The sequence below is a fragment of the Zonotrichia leucophrys genome, chromosome 18, assembly GCF_028769735.1.
Source record: "Zonotrichia leucophrys gambelii isolate GWCS_2022_RI chromosome 18, RI_Zleu_2.0, whole genome shotgun sequence".
NCBI lineage: Eukaryota > Metazoa > Chordata > Aves > Passeriformes > Passerellidae > Zonotrichia > Zonotrichia leucophrys.
Genome location: NC_088187.1, coordinates 5,941,020 through 5,962,969, shown reverse-complemented (window position 1 = coordinate 5,962,969; position 21,950 = coordinate 5,941,020). Strand labels below are relative to the sequence as shown.

At 53.5% G+C, this 21,950-nt stretch overlaps 1 protein-coding gene across 4 annotated transcripts in view; it reads left to right on the top strand.

Moving 5' to 3' along the window:
- MYOCD (myocardin) overlaps positions 1 to 21,950 on the top strand; it is a 33,757-nt gene that overhangs the window by 8,295 nt on the left and 3,512 nt on the right. For 3 of the 4 annotated variants that reach the window (XM_064728734.1, XM_064728733.1, XM_064728732.1), the window contains exons 2-10: positions 575 to 640; positions 4,076 to 4,131; positions 8,570 to 8,645; positions 10,906 to 11,067; positions 14,838 to 15,013; positions 16,360 to 16,485; positions 16,987 to 17,243; positions 17,568 to 17,721; positions 19,406 to 20,347. In XM_064728734.1, the coding sequence (XP_064584804.1) occupies positions 575 to 640; positions 4,076 to 4,131; positions 8,570 to 8,645; positions 10,906 to 11,067; positions 14,838 to 15,013; positions 16,360 to 16,485; positions 16,987 to 17,243; positions 17,568 to 17,721; positions 19,406 to 20,347 (2,015 nt within the window). Of the gene's footprint in view, positions 1 to 574; positions 641 to 4,075; positions 4,132 to 8,569; positions 8,646 to 10,905; positions 11,068 to 14,837; positions 15,014 to 16,359; positions 16,486 to 16,986; positions 17,244 to 17,567; positions 17,722 to 19,405; positions 20,348 to 21,950 lie in introns of those variants that run through there. The other variant, XM_064728735.1, reaches the window with a different exon arrangement.

The window sequence follows — 21,950 nt, the reverse complement described above, 5'->3', positions numbered from 1 at the left end:
CCTTCACTCAACATTTGCCCTGAATGTGAAACATGGTTTGTCCAGAGGACATGGAAAAGTCACAAGCAGTGGCATCCCAGGGAGCCCCATGCTTTGGGGACTGCTCTGGGAGGGATTATTTTTCAGCTCCATCCCACATCCCAGGAAAGCTGTGTTGTGGACACGAGCTGTTGGCAGAGCAGGTTGCTCCCAAGGACAAAAATGCTGTTCTTGCCTTTCTTTTCCTTCCAAGCCCAGCTCAGTCCAGGCAGCTGAGGAGAAGCAGCCTGGGATGTGCTGGTGGGCTGGGATGTGTGTGAATGTTGTGACTGAGGTGTCTGTAGTCGTGGCAGGCTGAGCTTCCAGCAGGACAGCAGGGAATGAGCTTTGTGTTTTCTTGAAGACAAATTTGCAAACCAAAGGTGTAGAATCTGACTAACTCAAAGTACAGGCATGGTTCCCAGGGTGATGGAATGAGCTGAATTGTTCACAAGGTTGGTCCAGCAGTGCCACAGCTGTGTGCCACACACAACCCCTGCACATGTTGTCCCTGTGCAATCCTGCCCCTGTCCCTGACACTCTCTCTCTCTCACAGTTTTACAGCTCCGGCTCCAGCAGAGAAGGACCCGTGAGCAGCTGGCAGACCAAGGCATCATGCCACGTGAGTACCTCCTCTGCCTCTTCATCCTGGCTCATCCTGGGCACTGCTGGGGCACTGTGTGGCACCAGCTGCCTGCTCAGAGCTTCCATAGGCTGCAGAGATGTGATGATCCCTGGTGCTGTGCATTTATCACACAGACTATGATGGCCCTGCTCAAGCTGGAGTCAGGAGGGATGCTTGCCTTACACCACCCAAAATTTTAGCTGCAGAGCTCCCCATCCCAGAGGTCACTTAGCAGGACAAACAAATCCAGCTCCAGCAGGGGAGTCACAGAGCTGTGCACAAGGCAAGGGCAGAGAATCTCCTGCGCTCTTGTAAAGGCCAGGAACCTCTGTGACAGGACAAGGGAGAGGATGAGGGGAGTCATTCCAGGCAGCTCTGGGAACTGCCTTGGCCCCAGTGCACACACCAACCCCTGGAGGGCTGGGACATCCCCAGATGTGTGCCCAGGCAGGACCCCACAGGGCAGAGCTGTCACTGCACCCCTGCGGCCAGTGAAACCCCATGGGGGCTGCTTGCTGCACAGTGACAGATGTGTTCCCCCTCTGCCCCCACCCAGCCCTGCTCACCTGGCATTCCAGCTGAAGGACAAACCCCAGGACAGCGTTATCATGAAACCATTCTGCACCAAAAAGAGCCCAAAAAGTCAGAGAATGAACACCATCCCCTTCTGCACCTGCAGGTGCATCATGAAAGCTGTAGCAGCACTGGAGAAAGGATGTTGGGAGCTCAGCCCTGCTCAGTGGAACACTCCATCCTGACCTAGCTCAGGCTCCATGTGCAAATCTGTGCTTACCTGGGACCCAGGTAGAGGATTCTCCTTTCTGTCTCATCAAGGACCCTTGGGGTCACTGCTGAGATCACCATTTTCCAGAGGCTGTGGCACTTCTGTCTCTTCTGGTTGCCCCTGCAGGCTGTGATGCAGCTCCTGCCTAAGCAGCAGAACACCACCTCTCTAAGAGCATGGCCCTGGCACTGCTTGCTGCACCCTGTCCCTCTCCTGTCCCTCCTGGAGGATTGTCCTGAACCCCAGACACCTTCTCAGGACATTCTGGTCAGCACCAAGCATCAGAAAAACTTGAGCAGGATGACAAAAATAATATCAATGATTTTAAGACTGATAAATGCACACTCTCCATTTTTTACCTGCTTATTTCTTTAAGCATTCAGATTTTATGCTGCCTGCCACAAAAGGGCAGGAACTTTGATCACAAGACTCCAGGGGCTGAAGATTTAGACGAAATGCTGTGATATTTGTTAGAGCAATGCAGGAACATGGGGCAGCAGTGCCCCCTGAGAGGTTTGTACACCTGGGGCTGCTCTGTGAGGCTGTGCTGTCACACGTGGCACCTCACACCTCCAACCTGACACATTGCAAAGGGTTCAGCCAAGTCTCTCTGATGGCAACTGAAGGGTATTTTCCTCTTACTTAGAGCTTCTTTGCACTCCCAACTTCTAGGCTGACATTTTGCAGTCTGGTTTCTGTCCAAGAAGACCATTTTGGGAAACTTGAGCACGGTTCACTCACTGAAAGTAATAGAAGAAAAGGCACTTATGCCATTATAAAAACAAACAGGCAGAATTTAACTGCTGAATTTGACATCAAGAGGAAGTGTCAGATGTTAGCATTTCATACATGGGAGCCCCAGCCAGTTTCCCCATGGCTTGGGCATGTGCAGACATTCCTTAGGAAAAACAAGGCTTTGTTATCTGTATCTTCCCATGCCATGTTGGTTCTGAGGACCAGCAGGTGAGTCCCCCTGGCTGTGATGGACTGCAGAATTACCTGTGCTTGAAGGCTCTGCTGCTGCACACAGCCACCCCCTCACCCTCACTGAAACCTTAAAACAGCTTTCCCCAGGTGATCAGCACCACACACAGCACCTCTGCCCCGTGCCCCCAGCCCTCACCCATCTCATGCTGAAGTGTCATCCCCTGACAATTTCTCTGACCTGGCATTGCTAGCAATGTCTTAATTTGTTCTGCAGGCTGATACAAGCTGCAGCACCCCCCTAATTCCTCCAAAAACCTTGGTAAATTACTAAACTCTGCAGCACTCTCCTCTGGAATAGCCCAGCAATGGTCAGTGCCTGTAGCACACTGCCAACACCAGAACCTCACATCAGCAGGGCTGGGGAACTCCTCTCTCTTGCTAACTCCATTTTCTCGTGTGCACTGTTTAATTTTGCTTCTGGTTAAACCAGCTGTCACCAGGGCTGGTGGCTGCTCACTGGAGTGTGGCACAGCAACACCAGCTTGTCTGTCTGTCTGCTTTCCAAATGGCAGGAGCAGAAATGTGCCCTCTGTGGCTTTCTGTCACTCACTGGATGATGTTCCAGGGGTTGCCTGGGTGTTGACTACCAAAAGTCAATTCAGAGGGCCCCCAAAGCTTTCCTGTTTCTCCCCAGTCTTCTTTCCATCCTCCCCTAGACTGATGGGGGATAACAAGGCCTGCATGAAAATAATTTCTGTCTTTATTGGATCCCATTCAGAAGATGAAAAGAGAATTTCTGTTGCCAGACAGAGTTGCAGCACTGTTTCTGTGGGTCAGGACACCTTCCCCTTCCTTGTCCCAATGGGAACAGTTAGTTTTGTCTGCTTACACAGACAGAAAAGAATTTTTGTAGGATGTGAGAAGTATTAACCCCTTCACCATGCAAATTCTGCCTCAGTTTCTATTCCACCACAGTAAAAAGGGGAATGTGCAAGATTCCCCATGACTGCAGTACAGGCTACTCCATGGGGCTGGTGCTCACTGGTCCCAGAGCCACCAGGGATTATTTTTGGGAGCACCACTGGATAAATCCTCTTTGAAATTAGAAGATGCTGAGGACATGTTCTGCTGCTTGCCATGGGAGGTCCCAGATATCATAGCTGCTTCTGAGCAGGGGACAGGACAAATGTCAGCCATGGTCAGTGACAGAAGAGGGATAGAGGAGCACTGGCAGTGCCTCACTGGAGGCTGCACACAGACCTCAGGAGCTGAGTCAGGTGTTAATCCTCCTGCTGACCTCAAGCCTCAGCCACCTGCAGGTTTTCTTTAGCTGAGGTCCCTCACAGGTGTTTGCTCTTCCCAGATCTGTCTGCCGGAGCTGTGGTGCCTTCCACACCTGCAGGGAACATGACAGGGAAAGGATTTCTCTGCTCTCTGCCGTGTCCCACAGAGCACTGTGTTTCAAAGCCTGCACCCCTCCCTGCCCACGTGCCTCCTGCTCTCCCCATGCTCTCCATCCCCCCTGCTCTCTTGCCACGGACTGGCTGAGAGCATGGGATTTCCCAGAGCTTTCCTGAGTTATTTTTAGTCAGCACAATAAAGAGAACAGCTAGTTTGTGTTGCTATTTTTATGGCACTCATTAAAACGCTGTTGCTGAATATCCTGGTGGCTGCTTGCTTCCGCTCCTGTGCTGACTGCTCCTCTCTCTTTCCTGTTGCAGCACTGAAAAGCCCATCTGCATTCCATGAACAGCGAAAAAGTCTGGAGAGAGCCAAGGTAACTCCTGCAGAGGGAAGTTCCCAAAGAGGGAACACACCCAGGGACTTGCTTTGCATGAGTCACGGGGTTTGAAAGCACCTTGCATCACTGTCCCCTCCTCTGGCACCCTCCACGCTGGCCCAGCGGCCAAGGATGAGGGCAGGGCACTGCTCTGCCTCCAGAAATGCTGCCAGGCTCACAAATCCCCTTCTCTGAGCAGGGATGGTTTAGAAAAAGGGCAAAAGGGGCATCTGTGTGCTGAGCTGTGGGGTTTTACAAAAGGGTTCAGCAGGGCAGGGTTCAGCATGGCTTTGTCAGTCCTTGCAGTAAATGTCCAACCAGTGGAGCTGCTGCTTCCCCCCAGGCAACATCCACAGCTGCTCCTCCTGTGCTGGCTGCTCTGCACCCCTGGCAGCCAGCTCAGAGCAGGGAACAGGGTCAGACAGGGTGCAGGGCAATGCAGGGGCCACCTCAGCCTGTCCCCAGGGAACTCACACTTGTCACCAGGCAGGAGCTCTGCCTTTCAGCTTGGCCATTAGGACACAGCATCCAAGGCAGTAGCCATTTCCAGGAAACTTTGCAACTCTGTGATCTGATCACTTTTTGGGAAATCACATTGGTTTTCCAGTCACCAGCAATGCAGCCTTGCTCAAGCTGGAGGGATGATCCCAGAAAGGGAAGCAATTCATCATGCAGGTTTTGCTTGAACACGAGAATTTGTTCCATTAATCTGCAAAATGTGCTTGCAGTCACATAGGAAAGGACCTTTGCAAGGAAGAATGATTGTGAAACACAGGGAAGTGCTCTTCTGAACTTAAACACACTCCAAATCACTTGCCCCAAGTCTCCCGTGGTAATAAATGGCGAGCATAAGAAATACAGCATGACTCTGAAAGATTAGTATGCTTAAAAAATTTCAAGCAATCCAAAGTATCCTTGAAGTGTCATATATTTTACAGTTAAAGTATACATTTGTGTCTCTTTGTCTTTCTCTTCAAAAGCTTTTACTGGCTAGTTGCCTGGGGAAAGGGGAAGGATGGTCTAGTCCATCCCAAACCATGAGCATGTTTAGAAAGTGCTAATGAAGGCACTGAGCTCAGCCCATAATAAACATTATTCCCTTGCAAAGCTGCCCTGCTTAGACCTGGGAAGGGGAAGATCAGCAGCTGTTTCCAGACAGTCACTCCAAGACATTTGTTGTTTAGCTGATACTGCCCCAAGCTGATGTTGTGCAAACAGAAAGCAGATAGCTGTTCATGTGTTGTGAAAGCTCCTCTGCTTCAGCTCACATCTGAAGGGTTCATCGTTTGCACCCCAGAGACACAAATGCAGCTCATTAACAGTCAAGGTCCAAAGGAACTGGAGTCACAGCAGGAACACAGCTGTGGGACAGCAGCTGGAGCTGAGCCCAAGGCAGGATCTGATCTAAGAATTAGTTGGACATGCACTATGTGAGTGTAAATGCACTCAGGTGCAGACACCAGCTTGTTCTGACCTGGCACAGGAACCAGGCAAACCCACATGGTGCAAGCACAGGATTGTGTTGGTGGAAATAAGCTGTGAAAAATATGGGGGAAGGGTGAGGCGTCGTAAAGACTTTAGTAAATAAAATGTCTATTGTTTGTTTAAACATGTCACTGGCTATGTTAGAGGCTGGCACCAGGCCAGCACAGCAGGCTTTGATGTCCTGTAATAGATTCCTGGGGTGGAGGACAGAGAGCAGGCTGGCTTTCCTGGGGCTGTCTGGCTCAGCACAGAGAGCCTGCAGGGTGGCTGCCCCACAGCAGAACAGCCCCACTGGGCAGGTCACAGAATCCACAGAATCACTGGGTTGGGAGAGACCTTCAAGACCATCAAGTCCAACCCAGCCCCAACACCTCAACTAAATCCTGGCCCCCAGTACCACATCCAGGCTTTGTTAAACACATCCAGGGATGGTGACTCCACCACCTCCCTGGGCAGCCATTCCAGAACTCTATCACCCTTTCTGTAAAACACTTTTCCCTGCTATCCAACCTGTATTTCCCTTGGTGCAGCTTGAGGCTGTGTGCTCTGGTTGTGTCAGTGCTGCTGGAGAAAGAGCCCAGCCCCAGCGGAGCACAGGCACCTTTCAGGAGCTGTGAGAGTGATAAGGTCCTGACTAAGGAGCACTGACAGACACCCACTGCCATGAGCTGCTCTGGAGCTCTCTGAACTGAAACCCAGCCCAAGCTGTTCTGCTGAGGTTTGAGCACACTACTGTGTGTATTCAGAGTGGGTCTCTTTTTTTTCTGTAGCACTTTAAAAGCTGTTTTACATCCTGTGCCCCAATAGCCATTTCACCTCTGGGCTGACCCACCTCGCCTCCCCTCAGCCCCCTCACTGATCTCATCTCTGACCAAGGGGTGATGTCTGTGGCTGCTGCCCAGGCCCTTCCATGGGCACAGACCAGGACTGAGCTGACACCCTGTGCTCTGGGTTTGTCGTTGTGGCTCAGCTGCTGACTACTGGATTCTCCAGAGCCTTTTACACTTCCCCAGTGCATGGAGGAACTAATTTCTGCCCAAGGTCCTGTCTAGTGACCACTGCAGGAGCATCTCTGGTGCATTAAATCTTCATCCGCTGCAGTCCCTAATCTCTTGGTTTAGCTGTGGCTGTGTCCTGACCACAGCCCTTCCCAAATGTCCTCCTTGAATCTGTAGCACATGAATTTCAGATCATCAGCTGTGCCAAACCCTGGTGTGGTGTAATCAGTTAGCCTTGAATGATTCAGAATGAGGGAGTATGTCTTCTATCTTTCAAGGCATTAACTAATATATTGACTAGCAGGAAAAATTGCTTTGTAACAGGATTTGATTTATTCTTGTTTAGACTCTGAGCCATTTCCAATTCCTCTGGTGATCCAAAGCTATGCTCCTTTTTTATATTAGTCTTATCCAGACCAAATTTCTCTGGCTTGCATGTGAGAAAGCCATGGGAGATAATGTCAAAACATGCTTTGAGTCAAGCTGCATGATATTCATTGTTTATTGCTGTACCAGAAAACTGTCATTTCTCCATAGAAGGAATTTTGGTTGGTGTGATGGGATTTGTTCTCAATAAATCCATCCTGGCTGTTGCTCACCTCCATGCTATCTTCAAAATTCATTTCTATAGATTGTTTGATTACTTGGTTCAATATCTTGCTGTCTGCTTTATAATTTCCTGGTTTCTTCTTCCCATCTCTTTTAAAGCCAGCAATTACTCTCCTTTGCCCAGTTTCCTGGAGAACCATAGATAGCTGCTATTTCTCCAGCCTTGTGTGTCTCCAAATTGTTTGGGAACATTTAACTCCTCTGAGTACCCTCTAACCTGCTCTCTAACCTGACAACTGGGGCTTCGTCTCTTTTCTTGCCGAAGGTTCTTGGCTGAGTCACCTGTTTGATAAAGAGCCATTTGTCTTTTTAGTGGGGATGGTTTTTAAAAGGCATTAAATCCTGTAGCCATCTCAGCAGTATGCTGAGAATTATTTCTCCTGTTTATGGAACACAGACAGCACTTTCCATTGTCTGATCCTGGCTGCAGAATCCTTATAAGATCTTTTTCTTATGATCCTGTACATTTTGTCCTGTGGATTTCCAATTTTGCTCCAGCTGCTTGTATTATTCTTTTATATTTCTCCTTAAGATTTTAGTCTCTTTGAACTATATATGATTTTTGTGCTATTTCTTCTTGCAGCTCAGCTTAGCTAAGAGCTTGTATAAGTTGAGCTCTAGCTTTTCTTCACCAGGGGATAAGCTTATATTTGTATTTTTGAGGTGATCTGCCCTCAAGGCTCTTTCTTGGCCCTTATGGATGGTGTTCCTGTAGCTCTGTGTGCCTCTCTGTTCCCAAAGCCATGAGGGAGTTGGCACAAGGCTCCAGGACCGTGTCCATCACCAGCCCAGCTGCACTGACTGCAAAGCAGATTTTCCCAACCCCACATCACAGCTTGGGTGGGGAACCACAGAGCACAGGGGCTGCAGGGCTGCACGAAGGTTAACCCTGGTGGCTGACCTGGGTTCAGAGTCTGAGTGGGTTCATGACTTGTTCTGCCTGATGTCTCACCCTGGAGTGCTGGGCTTCCCACAGAAGCCACTGCTGCCAGGGCATTCTGAGCATCTCAGAGGTGACATGATGGGCAGGGCCACCACTCCCAGGGAATAGTGTCACCCTTCCTGTGTTCTCATTACATTTTAGGCATCAGAAGCTCAGTAGTGATGGCAAAGGGCACAGCGTGGGCTCAGTGAACACTCAGTAGCTTCATGCACCTTGTTCTCTTTCTGAGGAGCTTCTGCCCAAGAACAGGACAGTGTTTCAGGGATGAGGAATGTCATTTAGGAGCTCACTCAACCCAGCTTGTGATAAATTCAAAAGAATCATGGGATGGCTCAGGGGTAGGTGGTCTCAGTACCTTAGTGCTGCTCCAGGCAGGTAACTTTGCATTTGTGTTCTGCAGACTGAAGATTATCTCAAGCACAAGATCAGAAGCAGGCCTGAGCGCTCAGACCTGGTCAATATGCACATTCTGCAAGGTAAGAGCTTCTCCCACACACTCCTTGTGTCTCCTGCCCTGGGACTTGTGTTCCTCCTGCCCTTCTTGTGTTCCTTCAGGAATCTCATTGCCATTACCTTGTTCCAGCTGCTCATGGGGGACAGACTCAAATGGGACACGTATGAAATTGTGTCCAGAGCAGCTGTTAGGAAGCAGGACACACTTTTATTTCCTGACAGACACAGTCCCAAGGCCACCCAGGCTTTCTCCCATCTCTGGCAGTGTAAGATGCTGTAGGGAACAGCTGTGAGAGAGAATTCTGTTACACACCAGTGCCAATATCTGATCATGAAGAGCAAACCCAGGGAATTTGTTGTCCAGGGAACTGAAATTCCTACAGCAGATCATTGTAACACCTTCCCAAGCTGGACATCTTTTGTGCTGCTGTAATTCTGGATATTCTATGTGACAGCCCGTGCAGTCAGTGACCCAAGCAGGGCAGTATGAAAAGCCTTGCTATCAGTCTGTGAGCCACAGCAGCTCTCTCCTCTCCCATCCTGGTGTTCCCTCTCAGGCAGAGCTGGCAGGGCTGGATCCCATCACAGACAGCAGAACACCACAGTGTCCCTCGTTATCTCCAGAGATAACAAGATCCTTAGAGACAGAGAGGATGTGCAGCCTCCCTCCCTCCTTGAGTCCTGTCACTTGCCTGGAAGAAGCAGATCACTCTCTGGCAGCTGTGACTGCTGCCCTCTGCTCTCAGCACGGATGCAATCTCTATTTCTTTTTCCCTCTGGCAGGCAGGAGGGCTGAGCCTGGGTGCAGTGCTGGATCAGTGTTTCTGCCTTGCTTTTCCCCTGGGTTTCCATCCCAAAAAAAGCTAGCACCATTGCTTGGTGAAGAGATGGAGAGAGCCCTTCCCTTAGGTTAAATAATGGAGCTGGGGGGCTGTTACCAGACCTGGAGGCTGCTGCAGTCCCTGGGCATGGACAGGGACAGAGGGACAGAGACTGCAGAGAGCAGAGTGCCTGGCTGTGCACTCAGCAAGATGCATGTGCTGCACACACCCCCTTACCTGCAGCCTCTGCTCACACCTCTGTCCATCCTGCTCTGCATTTCAGAGCTGTCTTGCCATATCCATTTTGTGGATTTGACTTACAAATCCATTTTGTTCACAACTGGAGCTAGAGGCGATTGGAACTGACCAGGTGACACAGTTTGCATCATCCAAATGCTTTACAGGCCCCCCTTCTGTTACAGTTCACCTCAAGGAGCTCATTTGTGTTTACTGGTCTGTATAATGTGAATGGCCCTAGAGCAGCTCTCCTGACCTCCTGTAGAGAATTTCCATGGTGCCAAGCCCTGTAGTTCATGTTTCCAAAAATATCTCTTCCAGAGTGTTCAGGCTTTGAAGAAAGAACAACTTTAATGCAGCTGTTCTTACTTTAGACCCTCCAGGGTTCAGAAATTATCTGGTTTAGGATCCCATTCCCTCACTACTCATGCCTGGTCCAAGAGAGGAGCCAGACAGCTTTGTTCAGGAAATCTTTCTGTTTAAGTTGATATTCTTCTGTCACCCTTTAACAACTGGGATTTTCTCAGCTGGCTTTGGTAGGGCTGCAGTTTCCAGATCTACCTTTTGCTCTGCTCCTCCCCAGCTCATTTTTCCCTGAAGGCCTGGAGCACTGTAGTCATGTCACCTCCAAAAGTGCACAGCCAAAGGCTCAGCATTTTAAATTCCAGTGTAAGCCATTTACTCCAGTCAAGCACTGCCAGTGGTTCTATCCTCCAGCTGTTTCCCATCTGCACTAACCCAAAAGGGGCCAATGGCAGAGAGGAGCTGGAGACCCTTTGGCCCTTGTTGGTGGCAGCTTGCTGATGAAGTTTCCATCACAGATCACTCCTGGGCCTTGCAGAGGCTGGTCCAGCTGTGGGCAGGGTTTGCAAGCCCAGGATGGTAGAAAGAGGCTCTTGTTTGGGAATGGAGAAGCTGGGCCTGAGGCTCAGAGATGTCCCAAATCAGCCCCACCCTGTGTGGCAGAGCAGATCCTGCTGTGATTGGGGGCATGGATCCTTCTCTGAGCCTCAGGACCTGTGTCTGGTAGAGCAGATCCTGCTGTGCTGAGCCACGCTCAGGTACCACAGCCCCAGAGGCTGTGCTGAAGGGCACCACATGGTCAGCTGGCTCCTGCTCTGTGCCAAAGCCCTCTGCTCATGGAGAAATCCACTGCTAGGAAGGGAATCCTGAGTGCCGTGCCCACAGGAGCCCCTGGTCCTGATACCTCTGTTTGGCCTTTCAGACTCAGCTGCAGAGGGGTCCATCCAGTCCACCCAAATGAAGCTGAAAAGAGCCCGGCTGGCAGATGACCTCAATGAGAAGATCGCGCTCAGGCCGGGTCCTTTGGAGCTGGTGGAGAAGAATATTATCCCTGTGGACACAGCTGTGAAAGAGGCCATAAAAGGTACTGACAGTGAATGTGGGTGTTGTGTGTGTGCATGGAGTGGGGCAGGGGCTGCCACAGTGACTGCAGGAAGTGACCAGCCTGGATGTAAGAGCTGCTTTTATTGCTTAAATTGAATTATTTTCAGAGTAACCATCCCAGTCCAGCACAGCCTGGGAGCACAGAGCTCTCATCTTAGAGCAGTGACACAAACATGCACCAGAGCTCAGCCACATTCCCCCAGAAAGAACCTCCCTTCTTACACCCCTTCCCTCCCCAAGGCTCTGAGCACAGAAGTGATGCTGTTGGAGAGAGGACACTCCTTCCTTCAGCATGAGAGAGAACCAAACAGGGTTTGGTGGTGAGAGCAGCCCAGATTCTCCCACTCACGCCATGCCAAGCTCTCACATCCCAGTAAATGGGGGTGGAGTGGCCCCAGTTCAGGAAGGCTGAGGGTTCTCTTTTATTTTTTACCCCTGGTGCTAGTGGTATGCAGGACCCAGCAGAACAGGATGCTGCATCCCTGGGGTGTGGAGCATCCTTGGGGTGCTAAATTGCTGGAGAATATAAACAGGGCACATTCCTACCAGCCAGAGCCAGCACTTCTCTTATTCCTAAGCTTGGTTTTCCTCCATCACCTCCTCCCACCAGAGGAGGGAGGAAGAATCATCCACAATTACTTCCCCCACGCTGCTGTGGGAGCCAACACAGAGCAGAAAGGTGACTCAAATTTCACCAGGGCTCAGTGCCAGGACAGGGATATCCAAAAGCAAAGAAAGGAGCAGGAAAGCCAGCAGGGTCCTGCGGTGACAGGGCAGCAACTCTTATTTTTGAAGTCTGGGGCTGTGTCCACATGTCCAAAGTGGCACTCAGGTCTCCAGTGAGGAACTGGTCTCCAGTGAGGAACTGAGAGCTGCTCTCTTCTGTTGCTCACAGTTCCTCAATTAATGGGATCATTTCCATTTCCATAATCCCATTTAAAGGGTCTGTTCAGGAGCTCACAGAGGCTGGGGACAATGGGAGGGTTTTGGGGAAGAAAGGGTCTGGGAGTGACAGGAGAGATAGCAAAAATGAGAGTTGAAACAGGAAGCACTTTGACTTTTATTTCATCTCAGAAACCATATTAAATGACATTAAATACTCCAGGCTAAGATATTGCTCTGTCCTGCCCCACAACTATTCCTGCTCTTGGTTTGGGGCTGTGAAAGGCAGGCTGTGTATGTACAGCAGCTTCTCCAGCCTGGCCCTGGAGCTGCTCCATTCCCAGCGTGTTGCAGCTCTCCTCTTTGAAGGTGAAATGTTCCAGGACTCTGCCTGAAGAGGAATCTTTAAGGAGAGTTCAAGTAAAATCTCCCCAGTCACTTACTAAAGGAGAGTACAGTGGGGAAAAAAAAGGCTAAAAAAATCCCCCCCTTTATAAACATTTGAGGCAGTGTGAGCATGACTTTATCCCCTGGAGCTGAGGTTTGGAGACTGGAGAAATGAGCTTGAGTCTTGAACAGCTTGAGTCTCCTGCCTTGTCAGGAGCTGGTGGTAAACAGAGATTTACAGGACCAAACTGTTAAAAGTCTGGCTTAAAAAAGATTTGTTCAGTTTTAAATTTCTCCCTTTCACAATGCTGTTCTATCACATTGCTGGGGGAAAACATGTCCTTGTAAGCCAGTTCTATCCCATTTAGGGTCAAACACGCAGCCCATTAGGGTCCAGCATTAAGTTGCTTGGTACCATAGGGTGCCATGAGAAGAAGATGGTGCAGAAACCATCCCTCAGGTTTCTGCAGAAGTTGAAGGATCCTCAAGCTCATTTTTGGAGTCAGAGGCACCTTGTGGTACTCACAATTTGGGGCAAAGGGCTGAACACATAGCGGAGATGAGTACTGGCACTTCTGAACGTTAAGCCTTTTGTTTTTGCAATACCAGAAAGATGACAGGGTTTAAAATCATTTTACTTTAACCTTGGAATCTCAACTGTTTATACAGTGGAAAGTTCAGCTGACGTGTTCCTCTAATCACCTCCGGCAGGGCGAGCACAAAGTGCCAGACCCCAACCGAAAGCCCCAACGTCCCAGTGACAGGAGGCCGCCAGTGCCCTGCATAGCTGAGCAGTGATACAAGGAACTTTTTTTACCAGGTCCTTGTCATCACTTTGTCCAATGCGCTCCAGAGGACAATACCCAGTGCATTAGAAACAGCCTGGAGCAAACACCATCCTGCCTGAGATTACAGCAGGGACATGGGACCCAGAAACAATACATTCAGGCCGGGCTGGGTGAGAGCAGGGCAGATAAGGGAAGCATTCTCCATTGGCACAGCCCTGTGGTATCAAGCAGCAGGATGCAGCACATTCCTGTCGTGCTCTGGGCTGTCGCTGTGTCCTGAAGGTCCCTTGTGCTCCCAGCTTTGGCACCACTTCCCAACACACACTCCCCTGCCAGCGCAGCAGGAGCCCTGCAGATCCACAGGTCTCCCTTGCTTGGAGTAATTTGTCCCAAGAGGGGATGTCCATGCTGGCCGGCAGCTCCCATGCAGCCCAGGTGGCTCATGCATTGCTGCAGCTGCTCAGGGACCTGTTTGGGCGCAGCCTCTGATGGAGAGGACACAGACCCTCTTTCCAGGGACAGTAAGTTGAACACAGCTGATCTCATTTCCCCAGCCCATGTCTGGGCAGCAGCTCAGGCAGGGAGCCAGGGCTCTGTCCTCGCCCACCCTGGCACCAGCAGTCACAGGGAGTGGAGATAACCCTTATCTCTCAGATAGGGCCAGGGGTCAGAGCAGGAGGTGCGTGTCGTTGAGAAGGTGCACATTGCTACAGCAGCAGGGACAGGTGGAAGCTTGTCCCCAGGCCCTTCCTACTTCCCCATTTGTCACCTCACTATCAGCGTGCCAAGCTGCCTGACAAATGCCAGACATGAGCACGAGGAGATTACGATTGTGGCCACGCTGCTCCTTCCTCTACCCCCACCTGCAGCTCTCCTGAAGCTCACATGAGACCTTTTTTCTCAGCACTTTATTTATCATCAAACCTCGGGGTCAAGAGCCCTTGCCCATCTGACTAGCAGATAGCAGTGCAGGAGCTGTGCAGGGAGGGCAGCCTGGGGCTGTCGGGCAGCAGAACTGGTTGGAGTTGTGTCCTGTGGGTGAAACCTGTGCACAGAGACAGCATGTGGGAGCCTCTGTGCACCTGCAGCCACGTCCACCCTTGTTGGCTCTTGTGCTGTGAGCAGATGGATCACATTCTGAGCTGATTTCAACCTCACTCCTTGTGCTGAGGACAGAGACCATGCATGGTGTGGGTGTTCAGCTGGGGTGTTCAGCTCAGGGAGGGTGAATGGTGCCCCTCTCCCATCCCAGCTCAGCAGAGGGGCAGGATGGCAGAGCCCCTCCTGCCCCAGCCCCACCTGTCTGCTGTGCTGGTGGAACGGGCTCCTCCATCCCCTCCTCTCTCCTGTCCCAAGGAACAGGGGCCATGGTCCCAGCTCTTCCATCCCCTTCTCTCTCCCAAAGAACAAGGGCCATGATCCCAGCTCCTCCATCCTCTCTTTTCTCCCAGTCCCAAGGATCAAGGGCCATGGTCCCGGCTCCTCCAGCCCATCCTCTCTCCCTGTCCCAAGTGCCCTATCCATGCCTCGAGTCCCCCTGCTCTCCGCCAGCCACGGGGCACCCCCGGAGGCGCCCGAGCCCCCCATCACCAGGGCCGGGGAGGGGGCGGCGGGCCCGGCCCGACTCCCCACAGGCTCACCCCGTGCCCGTGGCTCCCCGCAGGGTCTGACCGTGGCCCCTCTGCCCCCGCAGGCTCCCAGGGCTCCTTTCCCCGGCAGAGCGACGCCTTCGCCTTCGAGGAGGACAGCAGCAACGACGGGCTGTCCCCGGAGCGGCCCCGCAGCCGCGGCTCCCCGGGCCCCGCCGAGCCGCCCCCCGCCTCCAAGGCCCCGGAGCCGCCCCCCGCCGGCCCTGCCGGGGCTCCTCAGGTACGGAGAGGCCTCCTGGGCCCGGGGGACATGCGGGGGGACAGGAGAGACCCGTGTGGCACAGGGGATGGCACGGGGGATGGCACAGGGGAGCGACACGCGGGGTCCCGGACCGGGAGGTGATTCCTGCCCTGTGCTCGGCACTGCTTGGGCTGCACCTTCCGTGCTGTGCCCAGTCTTGGATCCCTTAATTTAGGAAGGGTGTGGGGATGCTGGAGCGTGTCTAGAGGAGGCAACAAGGCTGGTGGGGGGTCTGGAACACAAACCCTGTGAGGAGAGGCTGAGGGAGCTGTGATTGTTTATCCTGGAGAAGAGGAGGTTCAGGGGAGACCCATCACTACCTATAGCTCCCTGACAGGAGGGTGCAGCCAGGGGGGGTCGGGCTCTTCTCCCGGGGAAAAGCGACAGGACAAGAGGACACAGCCTTAAGCTGCACCAGGGGAGGTTCAGATTGGACATTAGGAAGAAATTCTTCACTGAAAGACGGGTTGGGCATTGGAATGTGTTGCTCAGGGAGGCGGTGAAGTCACCATCTCTGGAGGTGTTTAAGAAAAGCCTGGATGTGGCACTCAGTGCTATGATTTGGTTGATAAGGTGATGTTAGGTCACAGATTGGGTTCGATGATGTCAAAGATCTTTTCCAGCTGTGTTAACTGTGTGATTCTGTGACATTCTATGTCATTCTGTCATTCTGTGTCATTCTGTCATTCTGGGACCGCGGGGGACCGCGCTGCGCGCGGCCGGCGCGCCCACTGCCGGCCGGAAGGGACATTGCAGCCTCGGGGAGCGCCGGGCCGGGGTGGAGAGAGAGACTGGGAAAAACTGGGGGAAACTGGGGGAGTGTGGAGGCTGGGGAAACAGGGGGAATGGGGGAACCTGGGGGAATGTGGAGGCTGGGGGAACAGGGGGACTGGGGGAAACTGGGGGAGTGTGGAGGCTGGGGAAACAGGGGGAATGGGGGAGCTGGAGTGGATTGAGGCAGACTGGAGGGACTGGGATGGACGGGGAGTAAAGGGAGGAACTGGGGCAGACTAGGGTGGGGGAGGACCAAAAGGATTTTGGCCATCCTTGGGTCAGCTGGAAAGAATGGGCTGGTCTGGAGGATACTGAGGGGCCAGCTGTGAGCAAGGATACAGGGCTCGGGTGAAATTGGGAGGGCTGGAAAACCAAGGAGGAGGCAGAGAACTGGGAAAGGACTGGGATAGACATGATGGGACTAGGATGCCCTGAGGCATCTGTGCGGATTGGGAACAACATGGGGTGAGGAAACGGGGCACCAGGAGCCCTAATCCAGGCTGGACAGCCCTGGGTCCGGCCCCACAGCCACTGTCCCCTCTCCCTTGCAGGATCGTCCCCCCAGTGCCGATGGGCATGCTGCGGACGCTGCCCCGGGGCAGGGCAGCCAGTGCGACAGCCCCAAGCAGCCCGCGGGGCAGGAGAGCCCGACGCTGCCGCTGCCCTCTGCCGTGAAGGTAATGCCGGTGCCTCCAGCTGCCCAGGAGGGGAACCAGCCCGGGGCAAACAAGCCTGGAGTGCCCATGTGCTGTGCCACAAATGTGTGAAAACTCTGGTTCTGGCCTTAAAGGCTTTGAATAATTCAGGCAGACAACCTTGTGTCAAAAACTAATTTAATGAATAATGTAATGGTACAAGATACAACATTACACCTTGCTAGAGGCAGCTGCTTGAGTCCTGCACTGAAAACATCCCCTGGGGCTGGAGCAGGAGGAGATACCAGGCCACACTGGAGCACCTTCCCGCAGGGAGGGTCATTCTCCCATCTCATGTGCTCTCCAGCCCAGCTGAGATGGGACACAGTGCCAAGGGAGTGCCCCACAGCCAGGATCAGCAGCTCAGAGCTGGAGTGTCACAGTGCCAGCAGGAGCTGCCTTTGTTCTGTCCCAGGCCTCTGGGGTCCCATGGGGATGGCAGGAGCTCTTCTCACCCCTAATTCCTTTCCTTCTTTCCAACAGTCCAAATCATCCAGTGACAGCAAGAACCGTCACAAAAAGCCCAAGGACACTAAGCCCAAAGTGAAGAAGCTCAAGTACCACCAGTACATCCCTCCAGACCAGAAAGCAGAGAAGTCCCCTCCACCCATGGATTCTGCATATGCCAGACTGCTCCAGCAGCAGCAGCTCTTCCTGCAGCTCCAGATCCTCAGCCAGCAGCAGCAGCAGCAGCAGCAGCAGCACTTCAGCTATCCTGGGATGCACCAAGGGCAGCTAAAGTGAGTGGCACTGTGCCAGCAGCAGGGCTTGGTCCTGTTTCTCTCCAGGCTTTCCCTTCTGTATCCATTTGTGCCAGAGTAAGGGAATAGAGGCACAACTCCAAAACAGAAAACCTTGGGAGCACCACAGACTCCTTCCAAGCCACTCTGGCTTTGCATTCTGGTTGAGGCACCTGTGGTGGGACACCAGCCATCCTCTGCAGCCCAGCCTGGTTTTCCTTGGCCATCCTGAAGTCTCACATAGGGTAGCAGAGGGATGGGATGCTGGGCACAAAGACCCTGGGGGAACAGACAAGTTACCTCAAATCTCTTTTGTTATTTCAGGCAATCAAATGAGCAAATGGTCAAAAGCTCAAATCCTTCATCAACTTCTGGCAACAACACCCCTCTTTCTCCAGTGAAAACCACCTTTTCAGGCCAGACTTGTGTCTCATCTATCAAGCCAGGCCCTCTGCCCTCCAACCTGGATGATCTCAAAGTGAGTGCCAACTTTGTCACTGCAGGAGCAGAATGTCACAGCCTGAGGGTGCTGTGCTGCCTCTGAGTGTGCCAGGGAGTGCCCCAGGCTAGGAGGGGCCGTGTTAGAGATGAGACAGCCTGAAACCCCTGCTCTGAGCCACCCAGGAGAGCAGCACAGCACCCTGGGCAGGGCTTGGTCACTGGGGAGGCTCTGAACACCAGGGCTGGTTGCTCTGCAGGTGGTGAGGGGTGCGCTGCTCCAGCCTGTGCAGCAGCAAACCAAAGGTGCAGCCTGGGGAGGCTGCAGGTCAGGCTGAAGGATGATCTGAGCTGCTGTTCCTGCAGCTCCTGCCTCCATCCCTATGTGGTTTTAGCATTGTGGATGCTCTGACAGACCAGCCAGGGGCCAGTAGAGCAACATTCCCCACTCGGTGGCTCAGCTCCTCAGCCAGGCCAGCTCAGCTCTCTGCATGAGCAGGTATCTCCTGCTCCATGCACTGTTTGGAGCCTTTCTCATGGAGGCAAGAAAGGGCATGGGGAGAATCCCTCATATCAGCTGTTCTTATATTCTTTGCTAATGGACCCTCAGTCATGGGGAAGGCCAAATCCTTCTAGGAGCAGAGACCTGTGGACAGCCCTGAGGTAGAAACAGATGAGTTTGCCCTAGCTCCGGTGACTGAATCATGTGTCTGAGCACAGAGCATGTGGCTCCAAGGTGTCACAGTCTGTGAGCCATCAGATGGCTCCTGGTCTGGGCTACAGCCCTCTGCTCATGGAGAAATCCACTGCTAGGAAGGGAATCCTGAGTTGCTTCCCTTACCCAAGGACCATTGCTGGTTCGTGGAGGAGTCACAGTTCTCAGAGGAAAGATTTCCTGTTAGGAAAGGTTGAGATTCTGCAGGATGGGCAGTGGTCAGGCCTGTGCATGGTGACTGTGGTGAGTGCAGGTGAGGCAGGGAGCACCTGGGAGGTCAGAGGTTAAAGCTGGAAGCTGTGATCTGAGACTCCTTTTTAGAAGCACTGGGTTTCTAAAGGGCTAATCTGCCACTGAGCCTTGATGGGTTTTTTCTTTGAGCCAGGTCTCATGAGCTCTCAGAGGAACTCATCAGACCTGAGATAGCTCAGCTACCCCAAATGTCATACAATTAGCAGGATGGCTTCTGAGGTAGTATTGGAAACAGAAGAAGTTTTAATAAAAGGCAAAATAACAAAGTTCTTGCATAGAAAAAACAAGCCAGGGGTAAGAGGTTCTAAAACTCTCCAGAAAAGCAATTATTTCCTTTATTCTCTTCTTTTTCTAGTGAACTGCTTAGGTCAGACCTCTTGGCCTCTGTCCAGTTGGGTAGCCACCGTAGGTTTGAGGTGAAGTCCCAAAGCTCCTATGAGGTGCCTTTTTACCAAATTGAGGAGAGAAACTTTTGGGCTTTTTTATCCTTTTTAAGGAGCCAAGGGATCATTTGGTCACTCTGTCAATAAAGGGGCACATCCCTACAGAGTCTGACCACGAGCAATTTCCCTTCCAGGTGTCGGAGCTGAGGCAGCAGCTCCGGATCCAAGGCCTGTCCGTGTTGGGCACCAAGACTTTTTAAGGAGCCAAAGGATAATTTCCTTTGGCTTTTTAAGGAGCCTAAGGATAATTTAGTCACTCTGTCGACAAGGGGCACATCCCTACAGAGTCTGACCAGGAGTGATTTCCCTTGCAGGTGTCGGAGCTGAGGCAGCAGCTCCGGATCCGGGGCCTGCCTGTGTCGGGCACCAAGACGGCGCTGATGGAGCGACTGCGGCCCTTCCAGGAGTGCAGCAGCAGCACGGTGCCCAGCTTCAGTGAGATCACCACCGTCACCTTCCCCGTCACCCCAACCAACACCCTGTCCAGCTACCAGTCCCAGTCCTCCACCAGCATGTTGTCCAATGGTTTCTACCACTTTGGCAGCACCAGCTCCACCCCACCCATCTCTCCTGCCTCCTCTGACCTCTCTGTGAGCGGTTCCCTGCCCGACACCTTCAACGATGGGCCCATGGCTTCCCCACAGTTTGGCCTGCAGCCATCACCAGTGCAGGGCAGCGCTGAGGAAAGCCTCATGAGCAGCATGAATGGAGGGAGCATCCAGCTGGAACTGGAAGGGATAGACACGGAGAAAGACAAGATGCTGGTGGAGAAGCAGAAGGTGATCAATGAACTGACGTGGAAGCTGCAGCAGGAGCAGAGGCAGGTGGAAGAGCTGAGGATGCAGCTCCAGAAGAGGAAGAGAAGCAACGGCCTTGAGGAGAAGCAGCAGCCTGCTCAGCATTTCTTTGGTGTCCCCATCAAGCAGGAAAACACAGTGTCCAGCTGTCCATTTGCATCCAAACAAATGGCCCTGAAAGGCCAGGCAGGCAGCTCGGATAAGCTGAGTAACTGTGGAGTGCCGCAGGTGCCCCACATCGTGAACAGCCACTGCCTGGAGCCCGCAGGGCAGAGCACCATCACCTCCTCGACATTCCTGAGCCCGCAGTGCTCCCCGCAGCACTCTCCCCTGGGCGCTGCAAAGAGCCCCCAGCACATCAGCCTGCCGCCGTCCCCCAACAGCCACTACCTGCTGCCCGTGTCCCCCGAGGGCCGCAGCGGGTCCCCCCCGGGCAGCAGCTGCCTCCGCACGGCCCCGGTGAGTGCCAGCCCAGCCCGCAGCCCTCCGCTCACACCACACGGGGGAGGCCCTGCAGATTCCTGCTGCAAGTGTCCCAGATGGGCAGTGGGATGGAGGCTGAGAGCACTGCAGGGTCCAGTGCAGGGTTTCTTCTGGGGAGCTCTGTCACCGCGGCCAGTTGTCCTGGAGGGGTGACAGCACAGCTCTCGTGCCCCATGGAGCCCTGGCACAGCTCCTGCTGCCCTGGGGAAGCCCTGGCACAGCTCTCCTCCTTCCCAGCACTGTTCTCTCTGCCCATAGGTGAGCACTGGCAAAGCTGCCTGTGTCCTGGGAACATCCTGGCAGAGCATCCTCTGCCCTGTGGAGCCCTGGCACAGCTCCCTCTGCCCTGGGGAGCTCTGGCACAGCTCTCTCTGCCCCTGGAGGAGTCCTGGCAAGCTCCCACTTCCCTGGGGGAGCACTGGCACAGCTTCTCCTTCCCTAAAAGAGCCCAAACCCAGCTGCCTCTCCCCTCAGGAGGAGTCCTGGCACAGCTTGCTCTGCCCTTGGGGGAGTCCTGGCACAGCTGTGCCCCATGGAGGCCTGGCACAGCTCTGTACACAGCAGGAAGGCAGCAGCATGGATCCCTCAGCTCCTGGGAGAGCCCTGGCACAGTTCCTACACCCCTGGGAGACCCCACTGCAGGGCTGCAGGCCTTCCCAGGAGCTTGCCAAGCCATTGTGGCTCCCAGCAGCGTGTGAGGGATTTTCACCACTGAGCTGGAGGAGAGAAGTTCCCCTGGGGAAGCCTTTTCTCAGGGAGCTGGAGCAGGGCTGGCAGTTGAGCTCTGCAGTCAGAGAGATCTTGTGCCTCCCCACCAGGACAGCACAGAGCTGTCCTCAGCAGCCACCACTGCTCACTCAGCCCCCTGGACAGGCACAAACACTTGGGGAGGGGGACATGCTGCACAAAACAGCACAAGGCTCTGATCACAACAACCCCAGTGCCCTCCCAGGGCTGCCCAGGCAGCAGCAGCACCTGTGCCATGCAGTGCCAGGTGTGCTCACAGGGGTGTGGCAGGGCAGGCTGGGTGTGTGGGACAGCCCAGCCCAGGGCAGGGCTCTCCCAGCCCTGCACAGTGGCCCTGAGGAGGCATTGGGGTGCAGCCCTGCACAGTGGCACAGAGTGGGGCTCAGGAGCATGGCAAGGTAGGTGCCATGGGCAGCTGGCAAACAGCACAGCCAGGGATGTGGGAGAGGGCAGCAGTTCATGGTGAGGAGGGCACAGGCAGAGCTGCCAGTGGAATGGGCATGGAGGGCAGTGGGGCTGTGCAGGGGTGAGGAGGTGATGGGAACACTGGTTTGGGTGGTTGGGGAGCAGAGCAGGGGATGCAGGGGGCGACCCTGGCACTGGGCACTGCAGCAGAGCTCTGGGGGCAGTGGGACACAGAGCTAAGAGCTGATACCCAAGAAGCAGCAGGGCTGCTCTGGACAGATGGACAGTGGTCAGTGAGGATCAAGGGGGAGCAGAGACACCACAGGGGCATCTCCAACTGCTCCCTCACTGCCCAAGGGCAGGGGGATGGTCCCATTGTGCCCTGCAGCTCATCCCAACTCCACCATCACCCATCCTGGACCTCCCT